Consider the following 15,830-nt stretch of genomic DNA (forward strand, 5'->3'; position numbering starts at 1 on the left):
AGATAGATGTGTTGTGTGGTCTAGATGCAATGATAATGTGTTTTTGTGGTCCAGATTTAATGGCACGGTGCCATTAATGGCACCAAAGTGCTACCAGAATATATGAGGGTGATACCTTAATGTACCGTTCCTGCTACCGTTGCATTAGCACCGGTTTGATCAAAAGCAAAATAACACTTGAGTTAAATTTACTTTAATCTTTCTAAAGTTTCTCCTACTCTCAACATTAGATAAAGCTATTCAAAAATTAGTTTTTTTGTTACTATAATTTTAATGGGGTTTCTTCTTTTGTTTTAACTATTATATTGGTGCAACGTACTAACTGACTTTTGTTGATGACCAGCTATAGTATAATCTTAGCTAAAGAATTTTGATTGATTATCTTAAGTGGGGTCTCAGTTGTTCCAGATCTCTCATTCCAATTACGCTTTTCATTCACAAAACTTAAACTTGAGATTATATTTAAATGATTCGAACTCAATTTCAATTGTACCTACCTAATATGTGTAATTTCTTATTTGTTAATAGTATCTAGCTTTATTTCACATAAGATGCGATAATTTGATTCACTGCTATTACTTAAATTTCAACTCAAATTATTCAAGCATAGATAAATGTTTTAAAGTTTTAGAATGATTTGATTTTTCACAACCTATTATTCTCACACCTAAGCGCAATTCTGTCTATAAGCAGCTCCATCTAATGAGTTGAATGACATGATGGCAACAAAGAGTGACTAAAATTTCAAGTATATATGTTTATGGTGGAGTTTAGCATGGGAAAGGGAAGTTCTTTCCCATCATGGGAAAGTTGAACCACAACCATAGATTTAATAGTTTTTTATTTGGATGGCTTAGATTTGTGACCTGGTAATTGTTGTAACTTATTGCTGGGTATTGTGAACTAAAGCAGTAGACCCCACCCACAGAATTAAATAACAATTTCTCATTTGTTTGATTTATTTATTTTTGATTGTAAATCATGGGCTTTTGGCTTCAGTACTCCAATATTACACTTAGAAAGGCTGGCGTTTGTTCCTCATATATAAAATATTGTCATGTAAATACAACTAAGTTAATAATTGTAAAGCCATTGATACGTAGAAGTTAGGATTCGAACTCTAAATTATACATTTTTTTCACACTTAAGGTGTGTGCATGTAATCACTACTAACATGAAAAAGAACATTCTCACTGGTTTGAAGCGGTATATATTTCGCTTCCCCCTTTGTAATTCTCTTGTAAGATTTTATGAAATAATAATGATCTCTCTAGTCTAGTGTACGCTTTCCCCTCCTTTACAATAGCACTAAACAGCCCCTAATAATCAAACCAATTATAGCAATGATGAATGGACCCAAAATCCCATAATTTTCCGAACCCACATCGTAGGACCAATCGAGTTCAAATTAGTAGATTATAAGAATGAATATGTTGACCAAAAAAAATGAAGAAGAAGAAGAAGAAAAGATGGCATAATTCCAATAAGTAAAGTAGTGATTACTTGACAGTCATGCTGCCGTAACGAAAATGATAGCATATACCACATTAACATAATGGAAAAAAATAAATTTACAACCCCTCTTTGCCAAAAAAAATCATGAAAGAGATAAAAAGTTTGTGTGTATAGGACGATGTTCCTAAACTTAGCCACCTAATTCATTTAATGGATTGTGTACATATAGTCCAACTCATTTGTCACTTTGAATTGCATCCCAAGAAAAAGCAAGAATCAATCATATTGTTACCATGCATCATCCAAAATTTGGATTGAGCACTATGTAGAATGTTAATTAGTGGCTATGGAATTTAGGGTAGACATACATGATACAAGCTCCATGCTCGACATTCATAATTCATGGTCCTACGGTCATTATTATCCCACTATAGTACAAGTTTCATAAGTGTAGTCAATAAATAAAAAGAGTTTTAGGTCATTTACTTAACATTTAATTATTTCGAAGTTGTATGATTTTTTTTTCTAAAAAAAGAAAACGATACTCATTCATTTAAATTGACAGTACATCAGATACAATACTATATTCAACATCGTTAAAAACGTAAAGGGAGGATCTGCGAACAAGCTCACAACACCCAAGTTAATAGCATACAAAGACAAAATGCCTACAAATAATACTCCCTCCGGTCCTATTTATAAGAGAAATTTGTGTCAACAAAAGTGAATGTATTTGGTCCAATTTTTTAACCAGATACATTAACTTTTGTTGACCAAAATTTCTCTTGTAAATAGGACCGGAGGGAGTATGATAAATTCTAAGTCATCGAAATACTCATGCTTCCGAATATCATTGATTGAATATGTAATTGACTGAAGTTAATCTTTTTAATATGAACCAAACGAACACCACAACAAGACGCGAAATCAAACACCGCACAGGACGACGAACAACACAACACCGCACTCAGACGATAAAATCACAAAAAACACAATAAAAAACTTGATACGTGTGAAAATCACTTTTTTAAATTGAAAGAAAGGGGAAAAAGATGCAGATGGGTGATTCTAGGTTAAAAATGACATAAAATCACCCAGGAGAAAGAAAACTTAGAGAGAATGAGGAGTTTCTCTTAGTAAAAAAAAACTAGGGTCGGTTACCATACACCTAGAGCTGTTTTTTTTTTTTTTTTGAAGTTGTATGATCTATTATCAATTTATTAGGTTTTCTTTCCTGACATAATAATTTGAGGTAATACTTTATTTTTCTTGATATAATAATTTGATGTAATATACTAATCTATATGAATTCGAAACGTATTCATTTTGTTCACCCACATTATATATAAATAGACAGACATTTAACAAAAAAATTCTCCCTCAAAAAATTCTTTTAATGAGATGCATGATTGAACCCTTAATTAACATAATTGTGGGGTCTAAAGACCATAAGCGTGTCCTAGGATGCTTGTTTCTAATCTTAATAAAGTCGATTCCATAGACGGAAAGTGAGAGAAATGAGGTTTAATTTAGTTCCAAAAAGCAAAGGAAAGGTTGCATATATATGATAAATGTTTTTAAGGGATAACATTCAAAAAGATGCTTTTGTAGATAAGAGAAAGCCAAATAAATCCAATATTTTCCTTTTAGATCATTGGTATTTCTATGAATTTTTTTGTTCTCTTTGTGGGTACCTCAAAAAATTCCTTCTAATCATCATTTTATGCTTGGACCCTATGGTTCATGGATTACTCTCACTATGCTACTCAAATACAAAATCTAACGGCGGCATACAAAGTATCTTATACTGTCATATTGATTGGTATATTGATTAGAAAGGTAGTGCATTCTTCCCATTTGTAGTTGTGGTACTCACTAGGTTATTATCCATGAAATGTTAATAGTTGTTGATTTGAACACACGAAATGTTTACCAAGCATTATGGATTATCAAATCTTTAGTTTGAAACTTTAGGGAAAATATAGATAAGTGGAAACTTTTCTTCTTTTTCCCATTCTTTTTGCTTTGTTACCTAACCTTCTTGCATTATTGTCAATAATAAGTGATCAAGTTTAAGAGGAATATGTATACTACTTAATGCATGGCTTCGATACTTTAATTGTACTCAATAATATTTAATTTCTTCATACATCATACACAAATCGATTACCTATATATATTTAAAAAAATGAAAATCAATTACCTGTATTATTTTATTATGCATATATACGGTAGATATATATACCAACATTATATTTTTTTTTTTAAAAAAATATTGTTTTGAGTATATAATTGAATTTGGATCTTTTAAGCAAAATCTTAAATTTGAAAATTGTGAATAGAGAAAAGACATTGTTTGAAGACGAAATTAATTCATTAAAGGTGGTCACTTACATTCTCCAATAAACATTAGACTTCAACAAAATCATTGAAGATTTTACACTTATAACATGGTTAAAAAAAATACAGATCATGATACTCCGATTAAGCATGTTTCAATATATTGTTCCAAATTTGTTTTTGTAAAGTTGTGTCGAGGAAAATTCGAATTCACTCATGACCTTAATTTGAAAAGATCTCTTAAATTCTCACCACTATTAAGGTCAATTATTTTGAAATTCTAATTGATTTCTATACAAGTTAAAATACAAATCGTCCGATCAAAATTGTATGACTTAGGTTACATGATTGAATGCATGAATGCCTTGATGTTACTGTTTGGACTACGATACATAGTTGGAAAATAGTAGCTATAAATATACTAGGAGGAAAAAGACAAGTTCATATATATTTACCTAATGATCAGATATTCTTAATTAGTAATGGTGATTGGAACTACCTAGAGATGCACAAATTATCCTCCACTGAAAGAGGGTGGATTTGACATGCTCAATAGGAAATATGATAGACGATAACACTCAACTATGTGCAAATTAATAATAATCTTGAATCAAATAATGAGTCAATAGTGAGAGGAAAAGGGGGACAAGGAGCATATTAAGGAAAAGTTAGAAACCGAGTGAACAAGGGAGAGTGGTCCCTCCAATCACTAAGCATGTTAATTTAGTGTATTTGATAATGAAAGCTAATGTTGATATTGATAGATAAATGTATATATATAAACAAAAGAATACATCCAATGCTATCTCCTTTCTTTTGACCGATCAAAGGATTAATTAATTCGTTCACCAGTATTTTTAACTAAAAGTTCCACGTTTCTTTGATTAAAAAACCTTACGGTAAACTATTGAAAAGGAATTAAAATATAAATATGTAAGGGTTGTTACAATACCCTTTTTTCTCCTAAAATGTCTCTTTATTTCACTTATGTATGATTTTTGATGATGTGACAAAAGGGTTGAATGTCCTTGTAACAATTAAGTTGATGACAATGTTGTCAAGTGAGAATTCAAATAGACTATCTTGCAATAAATTTGGTTGCTTATTTTAATATAGGAAAAATGTTAACATGTGTTATTAGAGAATCACGAGTGTTATATATAGCGAATTTTTCATAGCGAAAACATCCCGAGCGTGTAAATTTTTTAATTGCTTTCCGTTTTACTATCTTACCTTGGCGGAAAACAAGGAAGATCGTTGTTAAAGGGCCAATTAGAAATTGCCACCACATGTTGTGAATGCATCGTGAACGAATTTGTCGCTGAATCCCACATTTCTCTTAGAGAATATGTTAGTATAGCAAATATAGAAATTATGTATTGAAAATATTTCTATTCTAGATGAACCTTGGTTAATTGATAGAGGTCGAATTTCAAGCTCTACAACAAGTGCTTTTGACTTGGACAATGTGATGGTCCATAGTTTGATTGCTCATGCAAGTAAGACCTGAAATCAAGAGGTTGTGTAACATGTGTTTAGTGAAGTTATGACGCCTATAATTCTAAAAACACATCTTCTTGTCCAAGTACCCGATGATAAATTGATAGGGAAAGCAAAAAAGCAAGGACGTTATTATGTTAAGAGTGCTTATAGACTATGTGTAAGAGTTTGTGGACACGTCTCATTTATAGCGATATGGATATTGGTCTGGTATCTGGCGGTTAAATGTTCCTCTCAAAGTCAATAATCTTGTTTAGCGCATGTGTCGAGGGTGCTTCCCAACGAGAGCACACTTACAATTCAAAGGTATACATTGCCCCTCTAATTGTGTAAGTTGTGACTATAGTTATGAAGATCTTGGACATGTTATTTTTTAATGTCCTTTTTCTATCAAAGTTTGGTGGGCATTTAGGTTATGGAATGAGATTAGTGAGGCAGTCTTGAAAACAATCACAACAGTCGCAACTATATTCTCATTATTGCTACAACTTTCTTCACCTCATGCTAAGCACACGACCATTACTTTATGGAGTCTTTAGAAGCATCACAACATTAAGGTTTGGCAATATGTGAATAAGTTAGAGCACATGTCGTCGATAAAGCTGCTTGCCTCTTGGAGGACTAGTCGATAGCCAATGTCACACCCAATATAGGTAGGCATGGCTCACACATATCTGTTGTAGTAGTAGACCGTGATAGTGCAACAAACAAAGTAGACAATGTTCGATGACAAAAGTCGCAACAAGGAAGGTACAAATGAAATATAGATGCTTCATTTTTATTACAACAAAATTTGACGTGTATTGGCATGTGCTTGAGGGATAATGAAGGTGCTTTTGTGCTCACAAAAACCACGTGGATATCACCAGCGTGTAGTGATGACCTGGTGAAGTACTCAGTCTACTTCATGCCATTAACTGGATCCATATTCTACATTTTGTTAACATTGAGTTAAGTGTTATACAGAAACAATAGTGGATGAATTCAATAAAAGAGAGAGAGGACAATATGAAGTTTAGTTATGTTTTATTAGATTGTGAATGTAGTTTTGTTTCTCAGTTTACAAACTCTTGTGTTGAGTTTAATCGAGGACAAACAAATGAGGTTGCTCATGCGCTATTAGGGAAAGCCACATTTTTAACCAGCTTTAATACTTTCATTGATATACCAACATGTATAACTATTTGTTTGGTAATGAAATGATATAGACATCATTCTTTAAAGAACAAATTAAAAAAATATTTCTATTAGGTCTCGTTTATATCGTGAAAATATTTTTTATTTCCATTTTTAAAATTTATGTTAGTTTTATATGTTATTATTTAGACTAGAGAAATGGATAATTCAACTGGTTTGATCAAAGAGATAAGTAGTGAGAGATTTATGGTTTAAACTTGGAGGAAAGGGTGGATATTAGTCTAACAACTAACTATTAACATTTCCGTTAAAAAAAATTAATTAACAAGTGCTGTTAAAGTGATAAAATTTCTTGCATTTTCATAAATAATAAAAATGTGATAGGAACTATTTGTACTTTTTTTCCTTCTAAAAACACATCATCCCTAGCCAACGTTTTAGCAAGTTAGAACACACGTTCTATAAAAATGTAACAAAATAAGTTTTCTTAAAGTAAACTTACACTATACTATACATGCTTAGACACATGTTTTATAAAAATGTAACAATAAAATTAATAACCAATTAGTTGGATGCAAATGATTAACAAGTGTCAAATTTACAATGATTCAAAAAAAAAATTCCTATAATTTATTCTTAAATCATTCTAGATGTATCTGAATTTGAACATTGGTTAGAACAATTTTTTTTATCATTAGATTTTAATCGTACCCTAACAAACTCTAGATTACTAGTTGTTTTTTCTGTAACGCTGATGATCAAGACAAACAATATCACATTTTTATCATACAATCTGTAGTTTTTCAATTTACTAATCTCGGTTTATTAATAAAAACATAGTGTTATTCTTATAGCCTGTGATGTGTTAGTTTGGTGGTGTGAATTTAAGATTGTAACAAAGCTTAAATCTTATTTGAAATAATTGTAAAATGATCGTGAGTGACGCTATATTTTGAAGTTTAGTGGGGCCTTAATTTAAATAAGATTTAAACTTTTAAATACAACCTCATATTTGCATAAACCTTTTGTGGGCCGAGATATAGGATTTCATGGCCCATTTTTTTCTAGTCGATAATGTTTTTAGGTAATTTTGTAGAAAAAAAGTTTTAAAATAAAATTCAAAAAATTAATTTTCCTTTATGGAAATATTCTATTTTTGTAAAAATATTATTTTTGGAAATTTAATATTGGAATCAGTTACATATTTTTAGAAATTTGTTTTTTCAAAAAATTTGGAAACTTATTTAGGTAAAAAATTTACTAATAATACTATCTTTTTAATTTTGACTTTTTATTATGTGAAATCTTTTTAATTTTGACATTTTTATTATATGAAATCAATAATTTTTTTTTTTTGGTGGTGTTCGGAACCCCGGATAATTTTGACTTTTTATTATTTGAAATCTTTTTTTTGGTGGTGTTCGGAACCCCGGATAATTTTGACTTTTTATTATTTGAAATCTTTTTAATTTTGACATTTGACATCATTTTTATTATATGAAATCAATAATTTTTTTTTTGGTGGTGTTCGGAACCCCGGACTTTGTTTTTTTGGTGGTGTTTGGAACCCCGGACTTTGTATATATTATATTATGCATTGTCCTTACCAACTGAGCTAAGCTCACGGGGACTATGTAAAATCAATATGACTATACAAGTCATTTTTTTTTGTGGTGGTCGGGATTTGAACCCCGGACCTTGCATATTTTATGCATTGTCCAAACCAACTGAGCTAAGCTCACAATGACACTATACGATCTTCTAATTTATAAATCTCTCTTAATATAAGAAGAGAAGATGTTGTGGAAAACCTCTTATTGCCCCAGCCTGGTTTATTGACAAATCATCAAAGTAAGGGTAAAGTCTGTCCATAAATTACTTTATTCAACCAAATCACCACAATTAACTAACATGATGTCATCTAAGTACCAAGTTATGTTCTTTGGTTTCATTGCTCTTCAAATTTCTTTTCCTGGTTTCAAGCTGACTAAAACAACTTTGAGGATAGTTTGCTTTTACTTGAAAAAGCAAACTGAGTCATGTCTCAAATCAATAAATATATTTTGTGTACTCTACACATTTACCAACCAAATTTGGGGGCAAGTTTTCAAATTCAAATTTCAAATTCAATCAAATTTAGTTTGAATATATATACAAATGAATCCTCATATACTATCTCTCTCACCATTCTCTTATTTTCATCTTCTCTCATTCAACACATTTCAAAAAATGTTCTACACATGAGTAGAAAAGTGGTAACAGAAAAAGAAGAAATCATGAAGATTTTTTCTATTCTATCATCTTCAAGCTTCAAATACAAAATGAGCAACATCTGCAATAAACACCGAAAACAGGAGAAAAAAAGGTAAGCAACATATTTGTTTCAAATACAAACAACTTCAATATATAACATACCAAAACAAAATTTTCCACCTTGCTACAATAATTATCTTCAACATTTTTAACAAATTTTTAATCTTTTTCACTACAAAATATATATTTGCACAACTATGAACTTTGTCACAATACATCAAAGTAAAACAGAAATAATACTTTGTAGCAACACACTTTTTATACAAGATTCAACACACTATTATCTAAGATTCAATACTCCATTTCACTCATTGTTCTTTTTAAAATAAACTTTTTTTCTTAGCTAAAAAGTATTTTCATTTTTTTCTTCTTCATATTATCATGTAAAACTAACTACACTTTTTTTCAGCTGATTCAACATGACATGTTCTACATCCAAGGTATACAAAACATCATTCATGGTTTTGTATTTCTTACAAACATACTTTTATAGATCTATATAGATAAGAGGTCCAAAAAAATATATTATTGCTCTATAAATTAAATCAAGACAATGTCTCTTATGAATTGTTCTCTGATGAATTATTGCTCTCTATAGATATGTTATTGCTTTCTTATATATGTAACTTTTTCTAACCAAGTGGCTACTGAATATGAGCTTCTATCTAATTCCCAGATTCTGCCACTTTCTCAGCTTATCCAGCTTGACCAGGTAGGATTATTGCAAACACCTTTAAGCACCTACTGTCATACATAGTTACTTAACTTCCCATTTTAATCTATACACTTTTTTTGCATTATTCAGATCATTTACTGTGTCACAATTGCTAAAATTGACAAGGTGAATTCGACCAAAAATGGATGGTATCACTTTGTTGACACAAGTGTCCTAAGATTGCTAAAGGCGACAAACCTCCTTATACATGTGAAGATGGTCATAACACTGAGACCGAGATTTTCAGGTATGTTAAATATCTTACACTATCTTCGTAATAATTGTACTAATTTTTACAGTTATGTTGGTTTATCCAATTACTTATCCCATTTATACAATCTTTGTAGGTACAAACTTGAGATGGATGTTTCCTATGATGATGACAAAACTGTTTTTGTCGTATGGGACCGTGAGGTTACTCAAATGTTGGGTTGGGTATTTCCGGTGCGCAACTTCGCATGAACATGATACAGGTTAACTTTCAAGCACTATCACACCCATCTCAAACTTATTTGTTTTCCTACTTAACACAATGTCCAATAATCAAACTTATGTCGAAACAGGCTGGTATTATAAATCGCTTCGAATTTCCTCTCATGATGGATGACCTTGCTGAAAAGACTATGGTCTTTAAGGTGAAATGGCAGCCAAGGTGGAAATCATGTTCAGTTGCCCTAATATTGTGGTACGACTATTATATAAGTTTGTTTATAGGTTAAACTATTATATTTGATGTATCTTTTCAACTCTTTATTCCCCTCACTATAATTGTTTGTGTTTTCCATCGTATAAGGAAGCTGCACCAGAAATTGCAAATCTCGGCACAGATGCTATGATGGACAACATAATTCCTAATCCATCCTCTTCTAATGATGATGTTACCATGACAACTGTATTTCAGTTGTTTAACAAATGAATTAAACATTTACTTTGTGTTATGACCATGTAATGTGAGTATTCAGTTCTTATACTAACCTGGTTTATTGTCATATCTGTCTTTACAGCACGACCTATCTGCATCTTCTGAGTATGACCCTGATGATTTGAGCCAACTTACACCAATCAGTGGCTGAAAAAATGCTGGGCATTCTTTGAGTTGCGAGACTCTTTCTCAGCTCACACCAGGTTCCTTCAATTATGCTGCTGCAGCTGAACCTCATGCTGATGAAAGTACTCCTCATCAGTTTGCTCCAACTGATGTTCCTGCATATGCTTGTGGCCATAACGAGATCACGCCTGCTAAACACTCTTCATCCAAGAGGGTGAAGCTTATCAAACGAGAAGAAATAAAGGAACCTGCATAACGATCATACAGATGTTTAATTAGATTCTTCAAAGTTGTGTAATATGACTTAACTTTATACAGTTCAGTTTGGTTTGATCACTCATGCCAACTGAATCCAGACTTTTACTTATTAACTACGTCTCCTTTTACGTTATATGAAACTTATATGGTTATGGCCTACTCTTAATCTGCAATCTGAATTTCTTAATTATCTTTGTTGTTCCCTTTTTATATCTTCTTTTATACAATACTAAGGTCAATCATGCTATTATGCTTATAAACTACTATATAATGAACATGATCATCTTACATCATTTCAGGTAACATTGTTATGCAACCCTTCCTTACTTAACTATAACACTTAATTTTTAATCCAATTATTCCAAAAACTGAAATTTGAGTCACTTAATTCTATTATATAAATTAATTATGCACTTTGTTGCATTGCATTTTTCTCTTATAAAGTGTTAACTCAAGTAAAATGCCTCATGACCATTTTTTGACTAATAATAAAATGTTTCAAATCCCTCTCTTACATTGCTCCTTAAAATACAATACCTATTAACATGTGAAGGACAGATGCAGAGAAAGAAATGAAATAAAGAACCAACTGAAAGAGGCAAACAACTTAGTCTGTTCAACTTTATCATCATCAACCAAAAAGAAAATCTACACTAAGTATACCAAATATTGCAAATAACTAACTTTCCTTCACTATTATATCATTCTCCCTTTTTCTTCTTTCACTGGTTTTATGTATACTTTTTTGTTCTTCTCAATTTTTTCTAACAACCATTTTTCATCATCTCTATTTTGCAGAAAAAGAGTGAACACATGAAAGATAAATGAAACTTCTTTTATCTTCATAAAGGTATGAAGATGATAATGAACTCATTCTTTGGTTGTGCATTGTCTTAAATTTTTTTCCTCTACATATCAAATCTCTAACAAACTATAACATGTTAAATGAAGCTTCTTTTTTTGTAAGATTCTACATGAATGCATAAGAAACAATATACATATATGTTATGTTCTATCGTATATTCTACAACTAGCTAATCAATATCAACATTGTTTTTGTTTTCTTCATCATTATTACAATGAACATGATATAAATGAAATGAGGAATAAAAAGAAAAAGTACATCTTATTACACTGAACTCACCACTAGAAAACAAAAACGAAAAAGGCCAATCTTATTAGAAAAAAAGTACATCTAAGAAGAAATAACATGGATAAACTCACCACTAGACTGAACTCCACTCTTAGATTAGATTTACTTTATTTTTTATAAACTCAGATGATTTGAATTTATATAGATTCATCAATTTTGGATTTCTTTTTAAAATATACTATAATATATGTATAGCTATGATCCCAATTTGTATACAAGTACCATTGATGCTGGAAAACAAAATAAAGAAAAAGGATGTACAAATAAAACAGAGAAAACACCAAATCATATTTAAAAATAGAAGTTGACAATTTTTTTTGTTTCATAAAGATAATTAATGTGTACAAAAAAGACCAGATCATTAAACAAGCAAATTTAAAATGTTACTCTTGACAAAAAAAAATGTTACTTCCATTTCAAATCATAGAAAAAATTTTGGAACAAAATAAAAATTATGAATATTATTATTAGTATTATTATTATTATACCAATTTTTCAGATCTACAAAAAGACAGATCTAAAATGATAAAACAGATAGAAAAGTCATATCTAAAATTAATTTTCTGTTGTTTCTCTTTATCTATATAATAAAGAAATAATAACTAAATTGAAAAATCAGTTTTGAAAGGAAAGGTGAGAAAGATGGCATCCTGATTAGTTTTTTTTTTTAATTTAATAAAAAGATTAACAGAAAAAGAAAATAACAGACAGTCCATATCGTGGTAACAGAAAATAAAAAGTTATGATTTACCAAAAACAACATTCTTTGTTTTAATTTCTATTTCTAACAACAAAAAAGAATAATATTAGTGTCAGATCTAAAAAATCAGAAACACATTTGTTGATCTACAACAAAATTTCTTACATCTCTTGAAAATAAGCATGTTGAACATCTAATTTCATCTTTTGATTGTTGTTGTTGCATGTATGACGGCGAGATAGAGGGAATTTCTATTGTGGAGATGAATCATGGTGGCCGTACGATGAGAGAGAAGCTGAACTCAAAATTGTTACTTCCCTTGATCTAAATATAAATAAGTGGGTTTTGTAGAGGATGATGAGAGGATAAAGATGACGGTTTTATTTTATGTGTATGGTGGTCGGAGTTTGTTGCAAATGAAGAGAGAAGAGGGTTTTGTGGTGGTTTGTGAGGGAGAGGAGAAGAACGGTGGAACAGGCACAGAGAGAAATAAAGAAAGAGTTCGGTGACTTTTGGCAAATAGAGAATATATTATTTAGGGTTTTGTTATTAAAAGTTATGTATTGGTTTTTTTTATTTTAGAAATATACTGGATCAATTTTTTACATGCCTTGGGCCTAACCATGACAATATCCTTTATATATATATATATATATATATATATATATATATATATATATATATATATATATATATATATATATATATAACAAGTTATCCTCTTATTTTTTTCATCTATAATTTTGTTTTGGTTTTGAAGAATCATATTTATTCATTATTATGTAACAAATGAATATTACTTTTTGTGAATTTTTTATTAAATGAATCTTTTTAAGAATATTGTTATTTGTCGCACAGTATATTATCGTGAAGCGTTCATGAACTATCTGTGTCCATTGATATTTTTTATTTGTTGTGATGAGTTCGCGAGGAAAAAAATCGCTATAACAGACATTTTCCTTTTTTTAACCATAATATAAGTGAAAAGTTAACTTGAAAATTTTTAAAATTATAATTATACACTGAACATGTTATCATTTAGTACAAATTAAAAATAATTATAACATAAGAGACAAGTTGTAGCTGATATAAATTTTCAGATAATTATTAACCATGTAACATGTCATCACTGATATATAATATAAAATATTTGTTATACACGAAACAAGTTGTTACTTTTAACTTTAAAAATTATTATTATACACGGGAGAAATCTTCACTGATACAAATCTACTAACATCTACTTCTACTAACAATATCTAAAAATCAAAGTCCTGCAAACTAATTTTAAAAAAACCAGGATTATACGCGATACATGTTATCATTGAGTACAAATTAAAAATAATTATAACACCGGAGACAAGTTATAGCTGATATAAATTTCCAAATAATTATTAACTATGTGACATGTCATCACTGATAAATATTATAAAATATTTGTTATACACGAAACAAGTTGTTAGTGTTAACTTTAAAAATTATTATTATACACTGGTGAAATCTTCACTGATACAAATTTACTAACATCTACTTCTACTAACAATATCTAAAAATCTAAGTACATCAAAATAAATAAATTAGTGTATAGTTATCGGTGGAAATTAGTTACACATGATCATTATCCGCAATTAATTTTTTAAAAAATAAATTATTCAGTTTTGCTATATAATATATATATATATATATATATATATATATATATATATATATATATATATACGAGCTCGTGAGGAAAAAAATGTTATAACATGCATTCACCATTTTTTTTAAATCATAATATAAGTGGAAAACTAACTTAAAAATTTAAAACACCAGTATTATACGCGATACATGTTATCATTAAGTAGAAATTAAAAATAATTGTAACATAAGAGACAAGTTGTCACAGGTATAAATTTCAAAATAATTTTTTTTTAGGGTAAATTTTAAAATAATTATTAACCATATGACAGGTCACCGATGATATAGATTGTAAAATATCTATTATACACGAAACAAGTTGATAAGGTTAACTTTAAAAATTATTATTATACATGGGCGAAATCGTCACTGATACAAATCTTCTAACATCTACTTCTACTAACAATATCTAAAAATCGAAATCCAGCAAAATAAATTAATTAGTGTATAGTTAGAACTGGAAATTAGTTACACATGACCATTATCCGTAATTAGTTTTTTAAAAAACAAATAAATTAGTTTCGCTATAATATATATCAATGAGTCGTGATGAGTTCGCGAGGAAAAAACTCGCTATAACAGGCATTTTCCTTTTTTATTAACCATAATATAAGTGAAAAACTAACTTAAAAATTTAAAAACTTAGAATTATACACGGGACGTTTTACCATAGAGTACAAATTAAAAATAATTATAACGAAGGAGACAAGTTATAGCTGATATAAGTTTTCAGATGATTATTAACCATGTGACATGTCATCACTGATATATATTATAAAATATTTGTTAAGCACGAAACAAGTTGTTACTGTTAGCTTTAAAAATTATTATTATACACTGGTGAAATCTTCACTGATACAAATCTACTAACATCTACTTCTACGAACAATATCTAAAAATCTAAGTACATCAAAATAAATAAATTAGTGTATAGTTATAGGTGGAAATTAGTTACACATGATCATTATCCGCAATTAATTTTTTAAAAAATAAATAATTCAGTTTTGCTATAATATATATATATATATATATATATATATATATATATATATATATATATATATATATATATATATATATATATATATATAAACGAGTCATGAGGAAAAAATTGTTATAACATGCATTCACCATTTTTTTAAATCATAATATAAGTGGAAAACTAACTTAAAAATTTAAAAAACCAGTATTATACGCGATACATGTTATCATTAAGTAGAAATTAAAAATAATTATAACATAAGAGACAAGTTGTCACAGATATAAATTTCAAAATAATTTTTTTTTAGGGTAAATTTTAAAATAATTATTAACCATGTGACAAGTCACCGCTGATATAGATTGTAAAATATTTATTATACACGAAACAAGTTGATCAGATTAACTTTAAAAATTATTATTATACATGGGCGAAATCGTCACTGATACAAATCTACTAATATCTACTTCTACTAACAATATCTAAAAATCAAAATCCAGCAAAATAAATTAATTAGTATATAGTTAGAACTGGAAATTAGTTACACATGAC

General features: G+C 29.2%; 1 protein-coding gene and 1 long non-coding RNA gene across 7 annotated transcripts; one reads left to right on the plus strand and one right to left on the minus strand.

The window, feature by feature from the left end:
- Positions 1 to 8,524: 8,524 nt before the first annotated feature.
- Positions 8,525 to 13,233, minus strand: LOC146924116 (uncharacterized). The gene is made up of 3 exons (XR_015010039.1): positions 12,785 to 13,233; positions 10,436 to 10,756; positions 8,525 to 8,764 (listed from the first exon to the last, which is right to left on the minus strand). It is a non-coding gene; the product is annotated as an uncharacterized LOC146924116 (long non-coding RNA).
- On the plus strand, positions 8,658 to 10,968 carry LOC146924117 (uncharacterized). Of its 6 annotated transcripts, XR_015010036.1 has the most exons (7): positions 8,670 to 8,797; positions 9,155 to 9,185; positions 9,422 to 9,457; positions 9,551 to 9,707; positions 9,808 to 9,933; positions 10,024 to 10,145; positions 10,254 to 10,968. XR_015010036.1 is itself a non-coding variant. In XM_085709136.1 (6 exons), the coding sequence occupies exons 2-6, from the start codon at positions 9,165 to 9,167 to the stop codon at positions 10,065 to 10,067; spliced, it is 384 nt and encodes a 127-aa protein (XP_085565262.1). In that variant the 5' UTR covers positions 8,670 to 8,797; positions 9,155 to 9,164; the 3' UTR covers positions 10,068 to 10,968. The 6 variants fall into 6 exon arrangements, 2 of the variants coding, with proteins under 2 accessions (XP_085565262.1, XP_085565263.1); XM_085709136.1 differs by having other exon boundaries at positions 10,024 to 10,968; XM_085709137.1 differs by having other exon boundaries at positions 9,587 to 9,707; positions 10,024 to 10,968.
- Positions 13,234 to 15,830: the final 2,597 nt, after the last annotated feature.

This window comes from Medicago sativa, chromosome 5 (assembly GCF_051527215.1).
Source record: "Medicago sativa cultivar Bolivia chromosome 5, Bolivia_mono, whole genome shotgun sequence".
NCBI classification, from domain to species: Eukaryota; Viridiplantae; Streptophyta; class Magnoliopsida; order Fabales; family Fabaceae; genus Medicago; species Medicago sativa.

Excerpts from the sequence above, each read along its gene's own strand:
- LOC146924117 (XM_085709136.1), top strand. The coding sequence starts at position 9,165 with ATGACATGTTCTACATCCAAG. Across the intron at positions 9,186-9,421 it reads TGACATGTTCTACATCCAAG|ATTCTGCCACTTTCTCAGCT; the intron begins GTATACAAAACA and ends TCTAATTCCCAG. Across the intron at positions 9,934-10,023 it reads TTCGCATGAACATGATACAG|GCTGGTATTATAAATCGCTT; the intron begins GTTAACTTTCAA and ends ATGTCGAAACAG.